The sequence below is a fragment of the Rhinoraja longicauda genome, chromosome 4, assembly GCF_053455715.1.
Source record: "Rhinoraja longicauda isolate Sanriku21f chromosome 4, sRhiLon1.1, whole genome shotgun sequence".
NCBI lineage: Eukaryota > Metazoa > Chordata > Chondrichthyes > Rajiformes > Arhynchobatidae > Rhinoraja > Rhinoraja longicauda.
In genome coordinates, this window is record NC_135956.1 from 46661007 (window position 1) to 46688265 (window position 27259).

Sequence of the window (27259 nt, forward strand, 5' to 3'; positions counted from 1 at the left end):
CTGGAACCCAGAAGCTTTGCAGGTAGATAGGTGAAGAAGGCTTTTGGCACGTTGCCCCACATCAGTCAAAGAACTGTGTAGAGAAGTTGGGATGTATGATACAGTTGTACAAGACATCGCTGAGGCCGCACTTGGACTAATGTGTTCAATTTTGGTCATTGTCTACAGGAAAGATGTCATAAAGCTGGAAAGGATGTAGAGAAAAGTTATAATGATGTTGCAAGGATAGTGGATATACAGAACAAGCTGATAAAGTAGTTGAGGCAGGTACAATAATAATATTTAAGACATTTGAACAAGTACATGGATAGGGTAAGTTTAGGGATATGGGGCAATACAGGCAACTGGCACTGGCTGAGATGGGGCGTATAGGTGGGACGGATGAGTCGGGCCAAGGGCCTGTTTCTGTATTGTTTGAATACGACTCTATGCTCCTGATTGAGAAATGGCATTGAAACCTATTGATCCAAAGCCAACCCAGTGCAGAAATAGAGAGGACTGAAGAAAACAGGAGAACCGCTTAACCACAGACACCAATATGTGCAAATCCCCTTAAACGAGTGGATTAAATCTCTGTAAAATGACTTAACAATGTCAAATATGATATCAAATTTTAAAGGATGTTTACCCTGAGACGTTTGAACTAAGGCTTACATCCTTGGACTAGTGACTCGTCCATTCAAAGATGGAAAATTTACTTCTTGCATGAGAACAGACAATCCACTGAAGGAGCAGAGAGGCAGAAATTACTCGCGCGTCCTGCTGAGGGCACTAGCGATCCCTAGGATGGCTCTCTTCTCACTCTCCCTCCCCAGCTTGACTCTTATTTTGACCACAAGTCCCACGTGGCAGGTGAAAATGAAGGGAACTGGACGCGGAGCCACTCTCGTTATCAGATCGCAGTAAAGAATTTTGGTCCATGCAGCTGTCTGCTCTTTGAAACTATTCAACCTTCTAGAGGTTTCACTCGTTCCTCGCCAGACTGTAACCCATCCAGTAAACAGTTTATAAAAGCTGCACCCGGGACCACAAAAGCAACCTGCTGAGGTCTTCTGTTCGCTGTGCACCCTGTGAATACTCTGGAGTAAGAATACAGGTGTGTGCATGTCCAAGGTGCTTATTGAGCTTCAGGATGTCCCAAAGTACTTTAAGGAAAGTCAGGTGCTTTTGAAGTGTAACCAGTGTTGTCATAAGAGAATCTTTGTCACTGTTCCACAAGCAGTGGTAGGAACCCATAATTTGGAGCCAGGTTACAGCATCTGGTGTGACAGTGTGAATGATGCTCACATACTCTATAACAGACATGCTGAATAGCACAACGGTTTTTAAGGGAAAGACGGGCCATTTATAAGAACGACATAAGAAAATTGGAGCAAGAATAGGCCACCATGTCCCTCAAGGTCGCTGCCATTTATTATGATCATGGTTGATCTATGCTGGCCTCAACTCCTGTCGTGCCGTTCCCCATAATTGTCAAGTATTTATCTCCACCTTAAGATCTGGTCTCCACCTTAAGACTAGGGGCAGAGAATTCCAGATATCCTTGACCCTCCAAGAGAGGAAACTGAAACCTCTTAGTTTTTAATAACCAGCTCCTATTTTTGTGTCTTTTCCCCCTTTTGATGGCCCTTTCAGGATGTCTCAAAGTGCTTTACAGGCAAGGTACCAAAATGTAATCTGCAGTTAATACCACAGCTCCTTTTAATAGACGTTTTCACGTGTTCACATCCAAGCCTGGGATAGTCACACTTCCTCAAGATATAATGCAGATATCCCAGTTCTGGCACAGATCCCTAATTACACTGGCACTGCTCTTACTATTGCAGCCGAACCTTGTTTATGCTGCAGATCTCATGCTCTTGGGCACAGCCCCAGGGAAGACTAGCGTCTGCCTTCCTATCTTTTGATAAACAATCGTGCACCATACTTGGCTCACAGATTGTTCATTTTTCTTTCAGAAATGAAATGAATTTGTTGGTTTTGTTTCAAAATGGCTTTCTTTTCTTTTCTTGATAATTCCTAGCCTCCATAACATACACACACTGAACAATAATGTACTGTTCTTTTGTTCTACAGCCTCCCATTCTGTGCATTTAATTCAGATTTGAGATTTACCAGGATGGCAGAGAAAGAGAGCCTTTCCCAGCCAGTTACCTTCCAAGACAGATATGACAGAGATGGCTTTAGAATTTTTCATAGAAATGTTGATACCAGTCTCATACCTACTGCCCAAAATATTTTTTAAAACATACAGGGCAAAATAAGCAGATTTTTACTTTAGTTTAGAGATACAGTATGGAAGCAGGCCCTTCAGCCCACCGAGTCTGCGCCGACCAGCGATTCCCATACACTAGCATTATCCCACACACTAGAGACAATTTTTTTTTTTTTTACCCAAGCCAATTAACCTACAAACCTGTACATCTTTGTAGGTTAATGCACAAACTCGTACAGCCAGCACCTGTCGTCAGTGTCAAACCCGTGTCTCTGACACTGCAATGCAGCAACTCTACCACTGCGCCACTTTGTCGCCCACTGCATTAATGGCATTTGACCAACCTGGGGGCAGATAAACCTGTTCCCTCAATACACCAGGTTCCCAGATTCAATCCTGACATTGTCAGGAACGTGCAGAGTTTGCAGATTATTTTCCATGATCATGTAGGGTTTTGACCACATCCCAAAGATGTGTAGGTAGGTTAATCAGCCACTGTAAATTTGGTCCCCACCCGAAATGTCACCTACCCATGTTCTCCAAAGATGTTGCCTGACCCGCTGAGTTACTCCAACACTTTGGCTCCTTTACTGTAAATCAAACATTGTGTTGGTGAGTGGCAGGGGAATTTGAGCAACTTGATGGGCCTAAGAAAATACGGTGAGGGGCGGGAAGAGGACTGGTGGGATTGCTCTGCATAAGCCAACATGGACCCGATGGACCAAATGACATCTAACTGTGTTATAACATGCGCCAACACTTCATTTTAGGAAGATAAGAAATTGTTGGAAGATTGAAATGGACTTTAAGTCAAAAGTGTTTCATATGTCTCGAAACGAAACAGTGAAATTCTTACTTGCAGCAGCATAACAGATATGTAAACATGGTACTCTGTAAAAGCCATAATAAACAACAATTTTTTTTTCAATACATAGAAAACACAAGTAAATAAATAGACAATAATAGTGCAAAGTCAAAAATAGCATCAGTTCGGAGCCAATTTGGTGATTGTAGTGTTTAATAGCTTGATGGTTGTAGGGAAGAAGCTGTTCCTGAATCGGGTCGTTAGTTTTCAGACGCCTATACCTTCTGTTAATGACAAATTTGAGCCTTTTAGCTGCCAAAGCCCTTTAAACAGCTGGAGCAGGTTTTAAGTTTTCTGCTTCCTCCACAGGCAGCTTGGTATGCAGCATGAATGCCACTGGCTTCACACCAGATAACACTCATGGGATTGATCCTCAACACAAAATGGTGGGATCTATTCAGTGCACAATTCCTAGTAATGACCCTCACTCACAGCTGGGAATTTCTCATGACTTTTCAAGTGTTATCAAACTTTGCTTCACCTTTGGTTGTTGGAAAATCTCACTCCCAGAGAAGGAGGCCATTCAGCCCATCATGCCTGTGCCTGCATCTATAGAAAACTCTCCAATCCAACTTTCCCCTCTACAGCTCTAGCAAACCTTTAAATTCTGATGACTTATCCAGTTCACTTTTGAAATGTACTGCATTTCTAAGACAGTACATTCATAAGTTCACAATTTCTAGGAGCAGAATTAGGCCATCGGGTCCATCAAGTCTACACCGCCATTCAATCATGGCTGACCAATCTTTCCCTTTCAACCACATTCTCCTGCCTTCATACAATAGCCCCTGACTCCCTTACTAATCAAAAATCTATCAATCTCCACCTTTAAAAAATACCCATTGACATCCTCTACAGCTATCTGTGGCAATGAATTCCACAGATTCACCATCCTCTGACTAAAGAAATTCCTCATCTCCTTTCTAAAGGTACGTCCTTTTATTCTGAGGCTATGGCCTCTGGTCCTAGATTCTCCTACTAGTGGAAACATCCTCTCCACATTCACTCCATCCAGGCCTTTCACGATTCGGTAAGTTTTAATGAGGACCCCCCCCCCTTATTCTTCTAGAGTCCAGTGAGTACAAGCCCAGTGCCTTCAAACGCTCATTATATGTTAACCCACTCATTCCTGGGATCATTCTCATAAACCTCCTCTAGACCCTCACCAATGCCAGCACATCCTTCCTCAGATATGGGGCCAAACCTGCTGTTAATACACCAAATACGGTTTGATCAGTGCTCTATAAAGCCTCAGCATTACATCTGTTTTTGTATACTGTTTTTGTATTCTAATCCTCTCGAAATAAATGCTAGCATTGCATTTGCCTACCTTACTACTGATTTGACTTGGAAATTAATGTTTTGGGAATCCTGCACCAGCACTCCCAAGTCCCTTTGCACATCTGATTTCTAAATTCTCACCCCATTTAGAAAATAGTCTACGCCATTATTCCTACTACCAAAATGCATGACTCCATACTTTGCTGTGCTGTATTCCATCTGCCACTTCTCAGCCCACTCTCCTAACCTGTCCAGGTACTTCTGCAGAGTTCCTGCTTTTTCTACACTCCTGCCCCTCCACCTATCTTCATATCAGCTGCAAACCTGGCCACAAAGCGTTCAATTTCCTCATCCAAATCATTGATATACTGCCCACTGTGAAGAGTAGTGGCCCCTGCACCGACCCGCTCGTCACTGGCAGTCACTCTTTGCCTTCTGCAGACTCCCCCAGAGAACTGGATTCAATTAGTGTTGAGTTTGCATGTTTCCACTAAACCAGGTGGGTTTCTTTTGGGTTCTCCACTTTTCTCCCACCCATCTTAAAGAAATGTATGCTGGTAGATTGCAGCAAGTCTCCAATGACTCTTACACACTTGGACAGATGCAACGTAGAAAACACATTGTTGGGTTGCTTCATTGCTTGGCTTGGGAACAGCTCTGGCCAAGCCCGCAAGAAACTGAGGAGGGTTGTGGATGTAACTCAGTCCATCGCACAGACCAGACTCCCTACCACTGACTCCATCTACACCATGCTGCCTTGGAAAAGCAGCCAATATAAATCAAAGACTTGTCCCTCCCCAGTTATTCCTTCTCCCCACTACTATTGGTAGGAAAATACAAAAGATTGAGAACACACACCACCAGACTCCAGAACAGCTTCTTCCCTTCTATTGTCAGGCTTCTGAATGGTCCTTCCGTAAGCATGGGTGCCCTCTGATTCTCCACTACTCCATTGCAGACATTGGACTTTGGTTTGGAACTGCAATGCTGAGAACTATATTCTGCACTCTTTCCCTTCAATCTACTTATTGTACTCTAGTTTGGCTTAATTGCATTTATGTACAGGTTGACTCAGTAGGTCAAAGGGCCTGTTTCCCTGCTGCATTTCTTGTTAGCTTTGTGAGAGGCTTAAACAAGGGCATCCCAAAGGAGAAGAGGTACAAAGTCTGAAGGAGGAGTTTTGAAAGCTCAAGTACAATTGCCAAGGAGGAGTGAAATATGGAACATCCCAGAGGTAGGATTTGGAGGTGTTCAGATATCTGTGGGGGAGTCAGCTACTATTTTCATCCAAGGCCAAAGACAAAGTTTAGTGTCACCAGGAGGAATTTTTGGACTGGGAACCAAAATGTAGACATGTCACAGGTGAATTGTTGCAAGCTAGGATTCACACAGCAATATTCACAACTAGTGAACTAGTCCACAATAATCTCAGTGGGTCCAACAGCATCTGTGGGGAAGAAAGGAATGGTTGACATTTTGGGGCAAAACCCTGCATTAGGACCAAGAGTGGAGAGGGGAGATAGCTAGTATAAAGAGGGGGAATGGAGAGACAGGATGCAGAGGTGTTTGATGGGCAGAGGAGGGTAAATGATAACAGACAGGTGAAGCCAAGTAGGAGAGGAAGAGCAGGTAGATGGATGATCGATGTTTAAGACCAGATGATCAAATCCTACACATCACTTAATGATGTTTCTTCATTTTAATCCTTCATCAACAGGTATTTAAAAAGAACGAATTCTCTGCCATGTCTTTTGTCAAGCACCTGACAGCCAGACAACACTCCAGTGAGAGTTCTCTTGGCAACCAGCTTTCCCCTTGTTAAATCAAAAAGTTTATTTTAGGCAGCAACTTCAGCTGTTGGATAATTGAACATTGCATTTTTCTGAAAGTTAGTCTTCCCCTTCAGGATAATCACTGGAGTTAAGTGCAGTGTTATTTCTTTTCCAAGTCCTATTAAAATCTGTTTAGATTACACTCATGAACACAAATGTTCTCCATCAAGTCAAAGTCAAGGTGGCAAAACATCCTATCATGCAGTTTTACACTGCAGCCAAATGTTTGCAAAACATCATTAATCCTTGAAGTTATGCACTATCACAGGAAAACTGAACTTTAAACAAGCAAGAGCATAATCACATAGGGATTCTGCAGGAAATGGAGACATGGTTGTAAACTTTAGTGCCTGCACAGCAGAGAAATAGGCCATTTGGCCCATCAGGTTCTTCCACCATACAAGCACCCTCACCTCATGCACCCCCTTGTGCTATTCCTTGTATTTATCCAGCTTCCCCTTCAATCTATATCTGGTGGTCCCTTCAACCACAGCCAGGGTTCCACTCTTTCTGGAGGCTTCTTTCAAGTTCCCTCTTGGGTTTTAGGAAATTGTTTAAATATAGGATTGCCTAGTTTTGCACCCTCCCAGAACAGAACCATTGTCTCTTTGTCACCTATTTATGTTGGTTGGCTGTGTGTTGTACTGAAGAAATCTCAATACCCAGTATTTCGGTTGGGTCTGGAAGACCCAAGATGAGTTCCAGCCAACAAGACACATTTCAAAGATTAAACATGTAAATTGAAACCGCTCAACAATTAAAGAGGATATCATTTATTAAAAAGCTATCAATATTTACAAAGTAGTATATTACATCAGAAGAGCACTTTATGTCACATATTCAGAAGCTTAGTATGCAGATACAACAAAATGTTGGTCTGAATAACTATGCTTAAGACAAGCAACACTTCAACTGCACAAGGATTATGCAATAAATTTGTAAAATTCAACGATACCAAAGAATAATATGCAGAAATTTAAACAGTGCAATAATTGATGACAAAATTCAAAATTCAAAGACCACCTAACATTTCTTCCCTCCCATTTAGAAACATACAAAATAGGTGCAGGTGTAGTAAACATTTCCTTGCTATAAGTTGCAATAGCCAAAATAAATCATAAGAGGTAAAAAGATTATACCAAAAATAGAAATTCTCAACTGATAGCACTTTCCAGACTTGCCAATGTGACTGCAGTATATGCCTATCTTATCCAAACACATTTTGCATACCCACTGCAGTTTGTTGGGGTTACAATGTGCAAGATCCATCGTCAGCTTTGTGCCTAGTCAAATGCTGAAGGGTTTGTGGGGAATCAGAAGGATTCCAGGTCAAGGTTTCAAGGTCAGTTTATTGTCACATGTACCAATTAAGGTACAGTGAAATTTGAGTTACCATGCAGCCATACTAAGTGAAAAGCAACAAGACACACAACTACATAAAAATTAACATAAACGTCCACCACAGTGGATTCCACATTCCTCACTGTGATGGAAGGCAATAAAGTTCAAGCTTCTTCCTCTTTGAACCAACTTTGAAACTACTGGTTTTCAAGGAAGCTCAGGCTGTCCAATTCACAAAGGAACCAAAGATCCATTTAGAAGATTTTAGCTTGGTGTTAAAGTGTAAAACAGACAGCGAGTTGACACCCTGTTCATTGTCTGTGTTTTCACTTTCAAAGCCTTCACTCTAACCTGACCCACAACACTGAAACCCGTTCCACATTCGTGTTTAAATAACAGGGAGAGAAAAGTGAGCCCTCCAACAATCTACTCTTGCAATGAGAATCTTCTGTTAAAACATGCAACAACTGAAGAAATGTTCTGACCCAAAACATCTATCCATGTTCCCCATAGATGCTGCCTGATTCAGTTACTCCAACTCACTGAACAAGAATGTTTGGAATTGTGTGCATTGCCCAATTGTTCTTATAAAATAATATCAACACTTCTCAGACATATTCTTGCAGAACTAAAATTAACTTTGAAACAGAATTGTATTACATTTCTACTTTTAAGCCTGAAGCTTTGATTGCTCGAGATCAGTATCCCTTTTGAAAGCTACATATATAATAATGCTTTAACATGACTTCAGGCAATGCAAGGATTGCTATATTGGGGAATTATGCAATGTGCGCAGAGTTATACATTATCAGGGGATAAGACACACCGGACAAAGTATTTCAATAATAATGTTAGCAGTAACATTGTTACTTGTCTGAAGCTATGTGAATGCAAGAGCTTTGACCATTTTCTAACCACTTTATAACACAGTCCGTGTCCACATGGTTCATTGTGTAACCTGGGACCATCGTGCTCAGAAACAGCCCAAACATTACTTTCAAAGTCAGTCTCCCATTTAAATTCCTGATGGGAATGGAATGAGCTTTCTCCATCTATTGCAAAACTTTGTTGCTTGCTCATATTCCTGTTGCTTTAATCACAAGACTTCTGAACACACCCTCCCACATATCACCACAGGTCACTTGCCAAGTCCATCAACATAACCAATGACAAAATAAATTACTATTACCCAAATGGACAAATCTTGAAAGTCAATCATATTTTATCCCCATGATTAAAGTGTTGAAACACGAGTTCAGAAAACATTTAAAGAAATTTTGAATTTTCTCCCAGAATTGCTGGTGACTATGAACAGTAAAGGAGTCCTCAATTTCTGCAGAGGTGGAAACTTGATTGAAAATGAACACAGATCTTTACATGAGGCCCATAAGAGGAGCTAGTCTGTAGTCACCCATCACCAGCCTTCTGCAGGTGGAAACCTGGAGCCACCAACACGATGGCCCAGTATAATTTGGCTTTTCAGTGGGTTGAACCATTCTAAAAGGTGAGAAAAATCAGTTGGCCTCAATTTGTGAAGATTGAGGTTGGTCATTTTGCTGTGCTGCCTGGTAGTTTGTGGCGTACATGAGAAATGCCCTTTGACCCCAACACTGGATGCAATATCTCCATTAACACTTATCCCAACCAACACTTTGACTGCCCCTTCATCACCATTAACAGTTCCCCCTTGATAGAGAAGGCAGGGATTTTAAGCAATCACGTTCCTCTCTCGCCTCAATCACAACTGAAGGTTTGTTCCATGTCAGATTATGGAAATCTCCGAGACCTCATTGTTGATTTCACAATCAACCCTTCCATTCAATCACTATTCAAAGCTGTGCCTCTCGCACAAAAAACATCAGATTTCAAGTCCTTCAATTTTGTAAATTACTCATCCATAAATACAGTATACTCTGCATTCAACATACCAGCAACGAGTTTTTTTTTTTTTTTTTAAATGGTCAGAAGATAATGCTAACAGCAAATAAAATGACAGGACTGACCACAAATACAGAAAGACACGAATCCATCTCACCTGCACTCCATCACTCCTGTCACTATTTAATTAAGTGTCCTACAAAATCTTCATGTTAACTTACCATGAGCTGACCACAATGTGAGAGAATGGGACCATGCAATGGTCTGCTGAGAACTCAGCCTCCCAGACACAAAATCAGCTATTTTACCAGTATAGCAAAACTGGGGGTTTGAAAACTTGATTGCTCAAAGTTGGTTCCATTTTCAAAGGAGTACCCAGAAATTCAGAAGCCACTTCCATAACTCAATTTTACAGAAAATTATACTTGTTGATGTCAGGTGGGTGAAGTGACCAGCTCAACGCAGTGCAGATCACTTCCACACTGTCTCACAAACTAGGCAAGAAAGGGAATGTAGGAGTTACCGAAATCCATGCTCTGTAACACGTACATTGTAATGTTATAATCAACAAACCAGTGCAGAGAATGTTTCTGCCAACACCATTAGTCATTCGAATGATAGCCAGAAACGATAAACTGGAACTTTCAATGCATTGCTATTGCAATGCACCTCAATCCCATTTAGGAGTAAGTGCCTCCTGTTTGACATCTCAACTTGACTTTCCATCATGTCACCTGGAAATATTGCCTCAGTAACTTTTTATTCCCCAAATCATCCCAAGCAATATTTACACAGCATGATCTTTTAATATATAAAATATAAACTTAAACCACTTCTATTTCAGCTTCAGTGTAAAAAGTATAAATATTATAGTACATTATTTACATTGGTAAAAGCAAAGTATATAAAATTAGGAGCTCAGTGCTCAAGGCACTAGGAATTTCTTCCAGACTGGGAGTCTGCTGGAATTTCCAAGTTCAGAACTTGAAGAGACTGATGAATTCAAGAGGTGAAATAGAAGTGTAAGAGCCATCAGGGTCATTTGCTGTGCAAGGATGATTAGTATCCTGAAAGTAAAAAAATGAAAGGAACTCATTAATTTGCAGTACTTTTCATAAACCTTTACAGACAATCATACTTTGAAGTGTAGTCACTTGTTAGATGTGGAGCACAGCTACCAATTTGCACACAGTGAGCTCTCAGAAAAGCATAGGTATCACAAAATGCTGGAGTAACTCAGCAGGTCAGGCAGCATCTCAGAAGAGAAGGAATGGGTGACTTTTCGGGTCGAGACCCTTCTTCAGACTGATGTCAGGGGGGCGGGAAAAAGGAAGGATATAGGTGGAGACAAGAAGATAGAGAACTGGGAAGGGGAGGGGGAAGAAAGGGACAGAGGAACTCTAAAGTTGGAGAAGTCAATGTTCATACCGCTGGGCTGCAAGCTGCCCAAGCGAAATACGAGGTGCTGTTCCTCCAATTTCCGGTGGGCCTCACTATGGCACTGGTCGAGGCCCATGACAGAAAGGTCAGACTGGGAGTGGGAGGGGGAGTTGAAGTGCTCAGCCACCGGGAGATCAAATTGGTTAAGGCGGACTGAGCGAAACGATGACTGAGCGAAGGTGTTGAGCGAGACGCTGACTGAGCCCTCCCCGTCCCCAGTTCTCCCTCTATCTTCCTGTCTCCACCTATATCCTTCCTTTGTCCCGCCCCCCTGACATCAGTCTGAAGAAGGGTCTCGATCCGAAACGTCACCCATTCCTTCTCTCCCGAGATGCTGCCTGACCTGCTGAGTTACTCCAGCATTTTGTGAATAAATACCTTCGCTTTGTACCAACATCTGCAGTTATTTTCCTACACTCTCAGAAAAGCATAACAGATAGCTAAATTATTGTCTGTTACAGTATATTGATTGAATCAAGGGAGCAGTTGGATGCCTCGGCTAAATGTCTCATCAAAATGACAGCTCCTCTAACAACGTTGCATTCTCTGCACTATGCTTGAATTAATTATCCAATTTTTGTAATCAAGGCTCTGGAATGGGATATCAACCCAATGCCTCAGAGATAAAGTTCTATCAACAGCCATGGCTACAATTAGCTGTTTACAAAGTACTTTTTCAGTTAAACATTCACAGAATTTGAGCATCATTGGCGTGTATCCTTCAGTAGATGGCAGTGATTCACATTCTTGAAACACTGTAGTCCTTCTGGTGAAGGTGTTGCAGAGGGATTTACAAGAATTATAATGAAGGAACAGTGATATATACATATACATCCATGGCAGGATGGTCGGGGACTTAGACAAGAACCTGCAGGGGGTGGAGTTTCCATGTACCTGCAGCCTTTGCCCAACTTTGTAGTTGGCAATTTTGGGAGGAGCTGTTGGGAGTAGTCTGAGCAAGCAAATGCCTCACATTTTGTAGACAGACCACAACACAGACACAGTGCCAGTGGTGGAGGGGATTAATGTTTTTGGTAGCGGATAGAGTGCCAGTCAAGTGACACCCTCCATTTCCTTATCCTAAATCTAGATCTGATAACACTGGATCCATGAACAAATAGAGTTGAACCTGTCGTGACAGACACATTTTAGGGTCCTAATTTTCTCTGGGTCTTGTATTTTGGAATTGAAGATAACTACAATAAATAATCCTTTTCAGACCAAGGATAACAAGGGGCTGCAGTGATCCAAGCCCATGCATTTGTCAAGCTCCACTGTACCTTCCAGAAGAGGATGTGACAGTGTCGGCAGAACTGCAGTGTGTCCACATATTGTTCTTTCTTTGGGTAGCATCTTCCAAGCTTAAAGTACATCTTTTTCCAGTCCAAGTGACCCTTCTCAGATAAAATGAGACGTTTGCGAATCTGGGTATAAAGAGAACCATATCTCAAAAGTGTCCTTACTGAAGCACAGTCAAATTGTGCATTTTAACCCGAAACGAGGTTGCAACTCGACCTTTCCATACCTGGCGCTCCGTGAAGTGATAGCGGCACAATTTTCTCCATAGAAGCTTGTCCTCACTCAGAACTTGCAGGGTGGGAGATACCTGTCCAAGGTTGACAATATCTCTCCCATCAGACAACCTCCCCATGATGTTCAACTGCAGGCACATTGGTAGGTCAGTCAGGGTCATTCCTGTAGATATAGGCTGTGAAACAAAAAAGGTTTAAGATAATTAAGATCACTGGCCAAGGTTTTCAAGCACTGCAACCTCACTCAAGTCCCATGCACCCTGTAGTTGCAAGTAGATAACTCCTGGATAACTTACTTGATTTAAAATACCATATCCTTGCAGCTCATAGTCTCCAATCTACTGCAGACCCAAAGCCAATCATGATCTCTGCATTTCAATTCCTCACCCCCTCCATTTCTCAGCTTATCCACTATTGATTTCAACAATGTTTACCCAGTATTAAGGCAGCGTGCATACACAAAATTTTACGAGCTGATAAAAATCTAAAAATGTTAATTCAATAGTAACACAAGGGGCAGCACAGTGCATTGCAGTAGAACTGCTGCCTTGCAGCACCCGAGACTCAGGTTTGATCCTGACCATGGGTGCTGTCTGTATGGAGTTTGTACATTCTCCCTGTGACCACATGTGTTTTCTCCAGATGCTCTGTAAATTGTCCCGCGTGTTTAAGATAGTGTTAGTGATTGCTGGTCAGCACCGACTCGATGGGAAGAAGGGCTCATTTCAACGTCAAAAATCCAAAGTCTTCAAAAGATTCTTTAAGATGCTGCCTGTCCTGCTGAGTTACTCTTGGGATGCTGTCAACATGTCCCATCTTCCAAGTGGCCTTTGGTCATGCCGAGGCCCCAGGACCCCAAGCCATTGTATTGCCTCCTTGAAACACCTGCATCTTTTTTCCTCTTTAATGCAGTTCTCAAAATGTACCTCATCATCTTTGGACAATCAGCACATCAACTGTGGCAACTCAGTACAATTAAGCTCGTCACATTCTGTCCTGTCTGATCAAACGCAGGCAGGTAGGACTAGTGTAGCTGGGACATGTTGACCGATGTGGGCAAGTTGGGCCAAAAGGCCTGTTTCCACACTGCATCACTCTTTGACTCGATGACTATGACATTCCCCACATATTTCCCTGTAAGCTGCTCTCTCTCATTTCTATTTAACCAAGTTTTTCATCATCCAGCTTTTTCATGTTTAAAAACAACTAAGAGTCATTGTGTTCCTGTTTGCAGCACCTAGGTTATTATTCCTCTCCTACATTATCATGGTAACTGCACCTGCCAGAGTTGATGTTTGCTTATCACTTACCCCGATGATTTGCATATTGTCCAGCTGTTGTTGCCAATGAAGAATGATCTCCATTCTGTAGACCCAGGTGTTAATGTTCCCTACAAGAACACACTTCCCCACGCCTTTGACTAGTGCACAAATGGTGGAGTACAGACTGTTGAGCAGCTCCTTAATTAGCCGGATATCACACTGGTCTTCAAGCACTGAACATAAAACAACATATAACATAAAAATCAATGCATTAGGTTCAGTGTTACCAACACGGTGGAGATGTTTGAGATTTTGGGAAGATGGGGTGGGGGTGGGTGTTGGAAAGAGGCGAAATGAAACTGCAAGTGGTTACAGCTCCAGGAAGGAGCAAAGATGTAAAATTTAAAATGAGTTAATCAAAATGTAACCTTGTCAAAAAATTGGAAGTATTTCCAATGCCATTAATTCTAACAATGTTAAGAACGGTGGCATGACAGTGATGAAACGCAGACATTTCCCACCCAGCAGCTAGGTACCATGTTCCTTTAAGAATCATTGTGGTCTCTTCAGACGTCTAAATAATAGTTTCAGGAGAAGGGCCATTAAGGAAAGAGAATAAATTGAAATTATGTTACAAATTTGGAATTCTCCAAGGCATAGAATATTCCCACTCAAGGTTGGTAGATTCACTTAACATCCAACAAACTAGGGTCCTGACAAACCATTTGCCATTGTCAGTCATTGTCATCTACTGTCTGTTGAAGGTTCTCGACCTGAATCGTCACCATGCAGTTTCTCCAGAGATGCTACCTGACTGCGGAGTTACTCCAGTAAAATGCTGGATAGAGGATATTACACCGAGGATATTACACCGAGGATAGACTCACTGTCTATCCTCGGTGTAAACTAGCATCTGCAGTTCCTACTTATACAAAACATTAACTTTGTTCCTCTTCCCTCAGTGTTGCCCGAGCTGTATTCCCAGTGCTTTTATTTTATTGCCAAGGCCAAACAATAAAAGTAGATTCTGGGTTCTTATTACATGCCAATGAAGGCCTGTGGTTACATCACAAACTCCAATTCCTATTTGTATAATAAAATAATTGTTGATTTTAATTCTATCCTTTTCCTAAAGGTTGGAGTTGAGACTGTAAAAAGCACTTTGCAGCTGCTAATGTTTCCCTCGATGCATAGCTACCATCTGGTCCTTGTCCATAGATCCATACCAGTGGATTTCCACAGAGGTATTTACCAGAACTGCTCAGTGATTTTCTAATGCCTTCTTAATCTTTTTTAAAAATTGTACAAGAATGCAAGCAGTCACACAGTTCTTCATAGTTTTCCATTGTTACACTGATGGCAAACTTGGATCCTGAGAGACTGGCCCACACTTGGAGCTTAAATGAAGACGTGATCTGACCAAGATACGTGATTCGAAAAGAAATTGATGGCAGATGGCAAGAACGTGATTCCTTTCACAAAAAAACACTGGAATGGTGTCTCAGAGTAAGTCATTGATGAGAAGTTTATTTATTCATGGGGTAGTAAATTCCCTGCCTGTGTACCGACATGAATTCTTGCTATTTTCATGGAATCAAGTTATGACAATTCATGCCATAGAGATTAGCTTCAGGATTTTATTTTATTACAAGGATAGTAACTGGTTCTCGACCAAAACAGCTCTCGGGCTTCATGGTGTTCTGCTCCATTTTATCCATTCCACAAATATATCCTCCTATTCCTTTTTCCCTTGAATTATCCAGCTTCCCATAAACCTAATGTTGATGTTCACCTCAACCTCTGAGGGAACCAGTGCCACATTCCAACCACTCGAAGGGAAGTGGGAGGAGAGGGGAGGGAGGAGGGGGCTGTAGACAAAAGGTTTCTCCCAACTGGTTTTCTAAGTCTTCCTTGCATTCATAGGCTCTTGCTCTGCTTACTTCCACATTCTCTCTACACCTAATCTTACACTTTCACAATCTCAAGTCCTCCATTAGGTCTACTCTCAGCCTTCTCCTTCACAATCTGTTCAGTCTTCCCCAAGCTTAAACAAGTGCAAGCTCATTTAATTTTGTGTGAAGAAGGGTCCCAGCCCTTAAACGTCACCCATCCATTTTCTCCAGATGTCGCTGAGTTACTCAGCACTGCTTTTTTTTTGTTGTAAACCAGCATCTGCAGACTGTCCAAGTTTCAGTACCCCCCCAGTAAGCATTCCCCTTTACATTTGCTCCAGGACCACTACGCGCTGTAGATAAACCCAGAGGTCAGAAGAATGACAGTCAATGCTCACCTTTCTGCACGACTTTCTCCAGAATGTTCATGTAGTTTTTCTGAGCAATCCCACTGAGAGAAGTGAGCTGGGATTTTGCAATGAGCTCAAGCAACTGCAAACAGAAAAGAAGATGGCATCACTCTTGTGTGTTTAAACCATGCAGCTGTTTCAACCTGGCCTCTTGGGCCACAGCAGCCAATGGCGACAGATATTCAGCACTTCCAAATACGAAGTACATCAATGCTGCGGCACGGTAGCGCAGCGGTAGAGTTGCTGCTTTACAGCGAATGCAGCGCCGGAGACTCAGGTTCGATCCTGACTACGGGTGCTGCACTGTAAGGAGTTTGTACGTTCTCCCCGTGACCTGCGTGGGTTTACTCCGAGATCTTCGGTTTCCTCCCACACTCCAAAGACGTACAGGTATGTAGGTTAATTGGCTGGGTAAATGTAAAAATTGTCCCTAGTGGGTGTAGGATAGTGTTAATGTACGGGGATCACTGGGCGGCACGGACTTGGAGGGCCGAAAAGGCCCGTTTCCGGCTGTATATATATGATATGATATGATATGATGATAAACAAGTTCAGGAACAGGAAAGGAGAAATGGGGTTAAGTGTAGTTCAATATCATTACTTTTTGGCTGCTTATGAAGATCAAACTACCAGCACAATGTGTACTGGTTCTTAATTGCTACTTAGCAATTGGAAATAGAGCAAAGCCAAACTTCTAAATGTTTGCCTCAAACAGATTGCTTCCCTGGGAATAGAGTACCCTTCGAAAACAATTATGAAAATGATGGAAAACAAACATTACAATCTATTTCTTGTTTCACCCGTTGAATGGTGGGAAGGGTGGTCAGGAAAACTGGCGAAGAGGAGCTTTCAAAATAAACACACTGCTTGTGGGATATCCCTGTGCAAACATTGGTTGCTGGTCACACTGTAAAACTGGCAGGTATGCAATGGGGCTGTGCAATGCTCGTCACTTCTGAAATCCAGGTCCAATCCGTGTCAGTGGATAGACAACTGTGTATACATGTTCAGACCACATTGCGGAGATCAAGTTTCCATCTTGCCATCCTCGATGGGTCAGCAGTGGTCAGACACAACCATCACCAAACTGCCTGCTGAAAATAATTTACTGGAGCATGGGTGAAGTAGAGGTGGCAGAAGGAGAGAAAGGCCAGAGAGATTGTCCATTTTATAAGGTCTTGCATTACTCATGCACAGCATCAGTGATAATAAAGAACTTCTGGTGCAGGCTGTGTCAGGACCTTTGTCTTCAAGGCCACACAACATAAACCATGCCCGACAGGGTATAGATCTTACTATAGATCATAGTAAAAGGTTGTTAAACTTAGGACTGATGTTATCCAACATAGACAGTTCTCTCCAATTAATATGCAACTCAAACACACTTCAAGTTATAAACAGGAAAAATCCAGGGCTACTCTCCTGTGAATGCAGCTCAGATGGAGGAATGTGCTGTACTATCTTCTTTCAGAGAAAGCCAGCTGAGACCATGGCTGTGTCACAGGCTAGTGTTGCAGATTTGGTGGCAATATTTCATTAGAGCAGAGTTCCTGATATACCAGCCAATAATTACACCACCACCATTACTACATCTGACCTTTATCCCTCAGATAGACACAAAATATTGGAATAACTCAGCGGGTCAGGCAGGTTCCCTGGAATAAAAGGAATATGTAGCATTTCAGGTCAAGCCCTTCTTCAGACCGGAGGTCAGATCTGGAGAAGGGTCGATCCGAAACGTCACCTTTCTCACCAATTTCTCTCCAGAGATTCTGCCTGACCCGTTGAGTTACTCCAACATTTTGTGTCTATCTTCAGTATAAATCAGTGTCTGCAGTTCCTACACATAACCTCCTAGAGACATTGGAGGGGGTAATTGGCTACTGCATTTCACTACAAAACAGGGTCTAGAAAATGAGGTACTTCATGGCCTGTGGTGCGTTTTCCGATATCACGGGTCTGCAAAAGCTGTTTGTCTTTCTTTAGACTCAAACCACACCTCACTTTCACAGTTCTATTGACCCAACGACCACGACTGCAACTCAGATCAGTGAACTCATAAACCTTGAAGCCAGAGTTAATTAGTCACAAGACACCAGCGAGCGATAGGGATGGGATCATGACAGGAATTCAAAACAGTTCCTCTTCCATCGGCTCCTATCCTGCACAGCAGCAGCACACTGGATAGTGTGTCAGCTGTTGGCTTTGTCACTTCGCATGACAACTTAACTTGTGATGGATGGTCAGGGCTGGTGTGGTATGACTCAGGGTAACAGATCCCTTCATCACAACAAGAGGAATCAGCACAAACATATTAGTTTCAAGGATTTGGGTACCATTAACATTGGCAAAAAACAAAACTGGAAAAAAAGCTATTCTTAAAGACACGTTTTTTAAATATTTGCTCAAGCCATCGAAGGAAGCCATTTTGTCCACACCATTTCCCAGGTCATGTCCCCTTCCTCACTAATTTTCCCAAATCTGCTTTCCACACATTCCCATCAACTCTTACTTGAAAGAAACAATCTTCAGAAAACGAATGAATTTCATAGAGTTGCAGGCTGCTAGCCAGTGAAAAATCAGTTTAAAAAAAAGCAGAGATGCAATGAACTTACAATCCAGGCTCATGACGCAACTATTGTGGTGTTTGCGTTTCCAGTGAAACTCCACCTCTTACCCGCACTGCCAGTACAAGTTTCTATTTCTACCCCCAAGTGTGCTTAAGCAGATTTTTCTTCAGAACATCACTGCAGTTTGCCTTGCACCATCCCTGTGGGATTGAGCTTCACATTTCCACTTAACTCCCAACCAACTCTCCAGGGAAACACATTTCTTTCAAATTATCAGTGACCTTTGCTTCTGCTTTCATGAGAATGGAACTGTCTACCGTGCAGCCACCCTAACAAAACCCCTTTTTAAGATCTTAATCAGATAAGCTTTTAGTCTTCCAGACACGCTGAGACCTCCATCCAATTTGGTCATCTCTGATAAGTTAGACCTTGCCATGAGAATGGAAGCTGCATTAGAGAAATTATGTGCCAGGGGACCCACAGCATGTACAAAGCTGCTTTGCTTTGTATCTGGCAAGAAGGTTCAGTTACGGAGCAATTCCATTCTGCTGCTTCAGATGGAATTACCACGTCTATTGCCCATTTAATCAAGAATTAATTGTAATAATGAGTTGGTGCCATGACGTAAAGTGCCAAATAAATAATAAATTAGGAAAAGTGACAGACAGAAATTCAAGGTTCACATACCCGGACAACGTAATTGAATCTTTTGATGTCTCGTATTGCACTGGAGAAGTCCAAGCGGTTAAAAGCCTCACCCAGGGTGCAGTATCCATGGCGCTGGGAGGAATGGAGAGACCGTTAGTGCTATTGGTGGGATAGTAATGAAACAGCTGCTGGTCACATTATATAACAGAATTACTCACTTCTTTTGTGCTTCCTTTGTGAACTGAGATCCAAGTATCATGGTGGAAATCTGATGGCAAAGACAAAAGTCACGGACTTTATTAACTATATTCATAGCCTGAGGAAAAGATGTTTTCCCAAAATGTTTTTGAAACATTACTGGAGTGTGATTTTTTTTTTCTCTACCCACAAAATAAAATGAGTTAGTGTGACGAGTGTAAACACAAGTTTACACTGAAGGGCCAGTTTCCATGCTGTCTCTCTGTGATCCTCTTGCCTCAGTTAACTCGTGTGAACTGCTTTTCCTTTTGAAGACATTAACTGTAGCTCTGAACACATTCCATTCATGACTGAATAGGCTTTACGAAGATGGTGCCAGTACTAGAGGGTGTGAGCTATAGGGAGAGGTTGAGTAGGCTGGGTCTGTATTCCTTGGAGCGCAGGAGGATGAGGGGTGATCTTATCGAGGTGTACAAAATCATGAAAGAAATAGATCGGGTAGATGCACAGAGTCTCTTGCCCAGAGTAGGGGAATCGAGGACCATAGGACATAGGTTCAAGGTGACGGGGGAAAGATTTAATCTGAATCCGAGGGGTAACTTTCTCCACAAAAAGGGTGGTGGGTGTATGGAACAAGCTGCCAGATGAGGCAGTTGAGGCTGGGACTATCCCAACATTTAAGAAACAGTTGGACAGGTAAATGGATAGGACAGGTTTGGAGGGATATGGACCAAGCGCAAGCTGGTGGGACTAGTGTAGCTGGGACATGTTGGCCGGTGTGGGCAAGTTGGACTGTATCCACACTGTATCACTCTGAATAGTACGGGTGTACGTACGGGTCTTGATTAGTGCGGGTGTCAGGGGTTATGGGGAGATGGCAGGAGAATGGGGTTAGGAGGGAGAGATAGATCAGCCATGATTGAATAGCAGAGTAGATTTGATGAGCCGAATGGCCTAATTCTACTCCTATTACTTATGGCCTTATGAATGGCGTTGCCTTAGTCTGTACACTCAGCCAGAAGCCTGCCAGTCATCTGATGAAGTTGCAGGCGGTGGAGCAGCAAGTCAAGGAGCTTCCAGGCCAATGAACAAGAAGGCAATCAGAGACTAATAGACAATCATTTAATATCCCCGACAGCCACACGTTTAACATCTCCTTGACTCTAGCAGCAACTCTCAACTCAAAATGGTAATAACAGTGACATAATCACATCAGGAGGTTTAAAAAAGTCTGAGACAAGGCCAATAGAATCAGAACTGCTTCTCCAGAAATGTTCCCAATGGCCACTCAGAGATCAAGGAAACTCTCCTGGTGAGAATACAAAAATACTTGCATTTCTATTCAGGACCACACAAAGTGCTCTGGGGAATGAAGTGCTTCAGATGTGCAGAAACGGGAGATGGAGTATTTTATGTCCTTGCATTGGGTACAACAAGAGGAACCAGACCACTTCATAAACTACCCACCATCTGGCATCTTCTTCCCCCATCTCTGGGAAAGGCTATGGTTCCCTCAAGGGCCTCATTCACCTCAGAGGCAACAGAATGGAGTGTAGCAAGTCATCTGTGATCCCAAGGGAGTGTCTGGGAAGTGGATGGGGAAACCCAGCAGCCAACATGAACAAGACCATCCCACAAAAGCAATATGATAACGATCTGCCCTGTGACACTGATTGAGGGACAGCTATTGTCAAGCTATAGGAGAACTCCATTCCTGTCCTTCAACAGGACCAAATGAACATTTATGTCTACAGGAGAGGGGCCCCAAATGTAACACTTCTCCCAAAAGCTAGCATCTCCGACAGTGGGTCATTTACTCAGTCCTACAGTTTAGTTTAGAGATGCAGCATGGCAACAGACCTTTCAGCCCCTTTGGACTGTGCTGACCAATGATCACCCGAACACTATTTCTAGGTTATTCCATACTGGGAACATATGGCAATTTCAATGCTCCAGGAATTGACACCAGAGACGAAAGTAACCAACTGAGCTGGGGTCTGAAAGAACAGGTTTGCAGAGCAAAAACATATATAGGTTGTCCATTTAAAGATTGTTAAAAGTTTTGGGTGACACAAAGGAAGCAAGACTCACATTGGATTTTTGTGTTGTTATTCAACAGATCCTTCTTTCTTTTCTTGGTCATCAAATCGTGCCCAACGTTGTTCAGAAAGTTCTCCTTATTAAACTCTTCATTGGAGTATCTATGCAAAGACAAAAAAAGGAACAGAACGTATGAACAGATTACAAAATCCAACTCATTACTTTGGATTTTTTAAATTATAGAAGACACTCGGCCCACCTCATTTATGTTGGCTCAGAACAGTTCTATGCTCCCCACATTCCCATCAACATATTCTACCACTCACCAACATACTCGGGGCAATTTACAGAGGCCATTTAGCCCACCAACCCACACACTTTGGGACATGGGAGAAACCCATGGGGCACTCAGAAGAAACCCATGCAGTGCAGGTGGAATGGCAAACTCCACAGAGACAGCACTGGAGGTCAGGATTGAACCCAGGCACCTAATGGTGCAAGTCGGCAACACTAGCTGCTGAGCCACTGGACTATCCCTGCAGTGAGAAATGCAGAATTAATATTTCAGCTTGAAGATCTTTACTGTTTCTCTCCCTGCAGATGCAGCTTAGCATATTGAACATCTCCAGCATGCTCTCTGCTTTAAGTTATCTCTACAAGACCACTCCAGGATCTGTTGGCACTAACTACTAACCCCAATACTGGGCCAACTTCCACCTGGTAGATTTTCCTCTCCTGCATTCCAACGAAGAAATCTTTACTGCCGCAAAATGTTGTTAAATTAGAAACCAAATGAACAAGTACCAGATTGTGCAGTGACACTGACATATTGGGACGGACAATTTGTTCCAGGAAGCGATTAAAAATTTGCTTCAAAGAAGAGGGGTGTGTAATTGTGGGAAATATGCAAGGGAGAATGGCAGAGGATAGGCTGGTGGGGGGAGCTTCATGTGTGGTGCATACACATAAAATCAAAGTCCTAATTACTTTAAGCAAAAAAAAAGCTGCTGGAAGCAGAGTTCTTCCAGCAGTTTGTTTGGTGCTCAGGTTTCCAGCATCTGCAGTCTCCAAATTAGTTTAATGTAGAAACAAAACTAGTTTCACTTCATGACACTCGTCAATCAAAAAAAACACAACAGGAACTGTTGTCCAAAAAATCATGCTGCCATTTCTTTGTGGGTTGGAAGGAGAAGCACAAGGCTCATGATGTGCTTCATAATCTTTGGCTGCATGTTCTCTTCAAGAGGGGATTTTTTTTTGACTGAACAGGCCTCTTGCAAGCAGGGTATTAATAGCACTGGTGTACAGCTCTGCTTCTGACCACATCTTTACAGCAAACATAAAACGGTTACAAAAAGCAGAGTTTATTCTGCAGAGTAGAGAATGCAATAAGGCAGCGCACACAACATTAGCAAGTTCATGCTGTACTCCATCTATTCTTATCTACAGTTGGGAGAAAACTACTTGAAAGAAGTTACCCTGCAGCCTGTAAACTGGCTGCTTTGGCAGATCGCCCTGCTGTTTGCAGTCATGGATTGTGGCAGGCAGCTCGACCTCTGCGAGGGAGACAAACTGAAGCAAAACAGCTTCCTAGATCAAGGACGTATCAGAACTCTGCAATGTATTTAAACTGTGTCACTTGGACTCTCACTCTTCCTTCACCTGGTCAGCAGAGCAGTCCCTCCATCCAATGAGCCTTAAAGGCCAGGTTAATACTTTACATTTTCAACAACTTTTAAACTTGAAGACTGCAAAATGACACCGGAAATGTGGTGAATCTTGTGTACTTCCTCAGTAAACTAACCTTCCACTCTTGTACCAGAGTATGATTGTACTTCTGTATAGTAAGATTTTTACAGAATTGTCTGCTAAAAGGAATTTCACTGTACCCAAGTACATGCGACATTAAAATAACATTAAGCCATTGATCCTGCCCCACTATTCACTGATTGCATCATAACTCCCATACCCCTTGTTGAAAAAACCCAAAATTAAGCTCTGTCTGAAGTTTTCAACTAACCAGATTCCAAGTTACGCACGGCAGGCTTGTTTGTGGCTTCCTGACAGCAGCACATTAGAGGAACTCGGGCAGAATGAGTGCAACCACATCTCCTTAAACCCCCCTCCCCCCAAGATCTGTATTCAAACAAGAACTTTGCATGATCTGCGGTTTTTGCAAGACTGCATTTTGTTGTAGCTTAATAAGGCCAAAGAAAGTTAGTGAGGGCTAGAAGAAACAAAAGCAACAAGATTGGTTACCTCTTGCCAGTTTTCTTTCTACCCCTCCACAGAAGTGAACCGCGTTGTGAATGATTGTAGTTGGAGACAGGCAGACAGTGGGAGAACTGGGAAGGGGGAGGGGAAGAGAGGGATAGAGGAGCTATCTAAAGTTAGAGAAGTCAATGTTCATACCGCTGGGGTGTAAGTGGTGCTTATCTTGAAGGTTGTTGCCTGAGCACACTATCCTAACTATCCTCGTTGTGGTCAAGCCAATGGAACCCACAGTTGCAGCACGTAGTGCTGCTTCTTCATAGCTCATGCCATGTGTGTGGAGTTTGCGCTTTCCCCCTGTGACCTGGCCATGGTGGTGGTAGAACAATAGGCATCTGAGGTTTCAGAAAAATAGGTTGGAGAATAGAACTGGTAGGATTGCTCAGAGCCAGATAACCTTGATGGGACAAATGATCTCCCATGTTAAAAGGAATTATGAGAAAATACTGGTGACAATATAGGTATTGACCTAGAGACCATATTAGCCTCAGCCTCATTCTGGCTATCCTGTCTTCACATTCAACAGCCCACCCAAATGATGTGGAGCATCAAAATATTGCCTCAAACAGCTGTCCCTACGCATCCGGGATGGAATCTGAGTTTAGTTCCTCTTAACGGTTCAGCTGCTCAATTAATAAACTCACTTCAACTCAAGCCTGTTGTTCCATGTAATAAGATCGAGGCTAGTTAAAATTAAACCCAGTTACCTTGGCCCACACCACAACTGCCCCCAAATACACCATGGTAAGAAGAGTTGGACATTTCCACTGCCTTGTGCATCACCCCTGTTGAAGCCAATATTACTGCGAGTCCTTCACTCTCCCTCAGCACATCTCAACATTCATTATCACATGTTGACACTTTTTTGAAATGCAAACCATGATTTGGCTGCTTGCCAAACTCCTCCATCTTCACTGGTCTCCTTGTTAACCACCAAGACAGGAAGGAGATCAGACACAACCAAGCTTTGGAAACAGCTTATCCATCGGATGATTCTTAACACGAGTATGAAAATGATATGAATGCAGTAATCTTGGGAAAAGGCCAATCTTAAACAACCTTCAAGAAATACTAATGATTTTCCCCTTGTGGCTTTATGATGATAAATTACATGGGGAAGATCTAACATTAGGGCTACCCCTCCAAATCTGTTTGCTACATTAAGTGCATTCTTAGTGACAGTCACACAAGATCCGTGCTTGTCTAATTCTGTCCACCTGTACTTTCTCCAACCTCCAATTGTCTGCTGTCCAAACTCTGCAATCCCTTCATTTACCCCTCCTCCTCTAAGACAATCAAAACCAGTCACCTTTTGGGCACCCACCCCAAAATCCCCTTTTGTCCATCAACGTTAACACTTTAGATAGACACAAAGTGCTGGAGTAACTCAGCAGGGCAGGCAGCATTTCTGGAGAAAAAGCATGGGTGACGTTTCGGGTCAGGACCCTTCCTCAGACTCCTGACCTGGCCCAAAATGTCACCTATCCTTTTTCTCCAGAGATGCTGCCTGACCTGATGAGTTACTCCACTACTTTGTGTCTTTGGTTTGAACCAGCATCTGCAGTTCTTTGTTTCTACATAACGTTAATACTTCGCCAGATTATATTTCAGTGCTTTGGGACTATATATATATATATATATCCCACATACACATATAGAGATATACAGACTGTTTTGTTATTGTTGAACAAACTTAGCCAATTCTAGTTAAGATCCATGATCTGCCTAACGCTGCTGATGACATGACAACAGCTGGATGGGAAACAACCAGAAGTGGACTGGGATTGGCCGCGATGCCACCCATCACACAGCCCGCCTCCGCTCACACACGAAGGTCAGTAAACCCCAGCTGGACAATCCCCTTTCGTCTCGATCAGGGAACTTGCTGCGACATTCATCCAAATTCTCTGCCCTCCATGCCTGGTGGGGAAAGAGGCATCCATTGCAACCGACAAGCATCGCATGATGATTCTGCCAGCGCATCAACAGCAACAATATTGGATCACGAGGGGAGAAAGGTTTGCACTATGAAAAGTAGGAGGTGCTTTCTGGGAATCTGCACATCATCACCGTGATACCACAGTACTGGGAGAGTGCATCTCACACATAGAGCGTCTTGCAGCGAGTTATATTCAAGGGCTGTATGTGTATGGTATGGTATGGTCGCGATTCCAAGCAATGTGAAAAAAGTTAATTCAACTTTTAAACATTACCTGGAATCGCGAAGAGCTTGGAAATACGTACATACAAGAAGTGTTGCCTGTAGCGTCTGTTTTGCTGGACAGTTACCAACTGAAACAGTTTACAGAAGTAATTCCCCTACACAAAAAGATACAAATATGCGCACGATTTTTTTAAAACACTGAAATCTGGATATGAAGCATTCCCTCACCACTGTGAATTCTGACTCGATTCTACTTATTTACACAGGAATATGGACTTTAATGATCCGTTTCCCAAAGGAGTTAGGACACATTTTCCACCATGGGGCTGCAATCTTTAAGATGCCGTCATTCTCCCCGAATGTGTTATTTATTGTTGCTCCTGAAGAAACAACCAAGACCTGAAGCGTCACCCCAGTTTAACTTCCTATAGTTGTTGCCCGACCTGCTGAATGTTCCCAGCGGTTTGTTGTTTTTACTATAACGTCACCCGATTTCCGTTTATTTACTCTTCCAAATATACTTTGGTTTTCACTTTGTTTTCCCACCCTCGGAGCAATTCCCACGCTTGCCCTCTGACCGTGGGACTTAGCTCATCTGACCCAGTCCCAGTCCCCGCCCCAGTCCCAGCCCCCACCCCCAGTCCCAACCCCCAGTCCCAACCCCCAGTCCCAACCCCCAGTCCCAGCCCCAGTCCCCAGCCCCCAGTCCCAGTCCCAACCCCAGCCCCAGCCCCAGCCCAACGCAGGGGGCTGTGAAACACCAGGCTGGGCAGAAGCCGAGGACCGCGGGCTTACAACTCACTTGTTCAGCGGCGCCACGTTGTTGTTGGCGTCAAGCTTCGACCTCTTCCAGCCGCTGTCCGTCTTGATCCAACTCTGACCGGGGGACCTCCAGTCCTGACCCAAGAATGGCATCTCACCGTGCGATCTCACCGCTTTGCTGCAAAGTTGCTGCCCTGCAGTGACACGGAACCTGCCTCCTCGCTCAGGCTGTTGTAAGGGACTTCAGTGCGAACTCTGCAACCGCCTCGGTCCAAGCACGGCAGCCCCTGCTCTGGGTTTTACACAAACCTCCAACTTCCCCTTTCCAAGCAAACCTTTACTCGGCACTTTATTGCCTGAGCACTTCTTTCAGTCCTGGCTGTGGTTTCCCTCCCCTTCTGTCTGTTTGTTTGTTTGCCTCCTGCCTTCTCACTCTGCGTTGAGTGTTTTGTGTTTATTATGGGGGAGATTTGCACAGTGCCTCCTATTTATCCTCTCAAGCCTCTGTTGCCGGAAGCGAGTTTCGAACTCGAAGCTCCACCCGCCGGCAGCACACAGTACGGTCCCAGCGTCACTCAGCCCGTTCACGTGGCACATTGTTTTTTTTTGTCTAAACAGCGTGACCAGGAGCTGTCTGCACAACTTCATCGTTTCAGAC

At 43.2% G+C, this 27259-nt stretch overlaps 1 protein-coding gene across 1 annotated transcript; it reads right to left on the bottom strand.

The window, feature by feature from the left end:
• Positions 1 to 6951: 6951 nt before the first annotated feature.
• On the bottom strand, positions 6952 to 27039 carry fbxo32 (F-box protein 32). The gene is made up of 9 exons (XM_078397676.1): positions 26642 to 27039; positions 21456 to 21565; positions 19385 to 19434; positions 19206 to 19298; positions 15937 to 16030; positions 13695 to 13879; positions 12378 to 12560; positions 12133 to 12276; positions 6952 to 10479 (listed from the first exon to the last, which is right to left on the bottom strand). The coding sequence occupies exons 1-9, from the start codon at positions 26752 to 26754 to the stop codon at positions 10390 to 10392; spliced, it is 1062 nt and encodes a 353-aa protein (XP_078253802.1). The 5' UTR covers positions 26755 to 27039; the 3' UTR covers positions 6952 to 10389.
• Between the last annotated feature and the right edge of the window lie 220 nt (positions 27040 to 27259).

Bases quoted from the DNA above. Each gene is read 5' to 3' on its own strand.
- fbxo32 (XM_078397676.1), bottom strand. From the start codon at position 26,754: ATGCCATTCTTGGGTCAGGACTGGAGGTCCCCCGGTCAGAGTTGGATC. The intron at 19,299-19,384 runs GTGAGTAATTCT...CATTCCTCCCAG, and splicing joins ACAAAGGAAGCACAAAAGAA to CGCCATGGATACTGCACCCT. The intron at 16,031-19,205 runs GTATGTGAACCT...TTCTGTTTGCAG, and splicing joins GATTCAATTACGTTGTCCGG to TTGCTTGAGCTCATTGCAAA.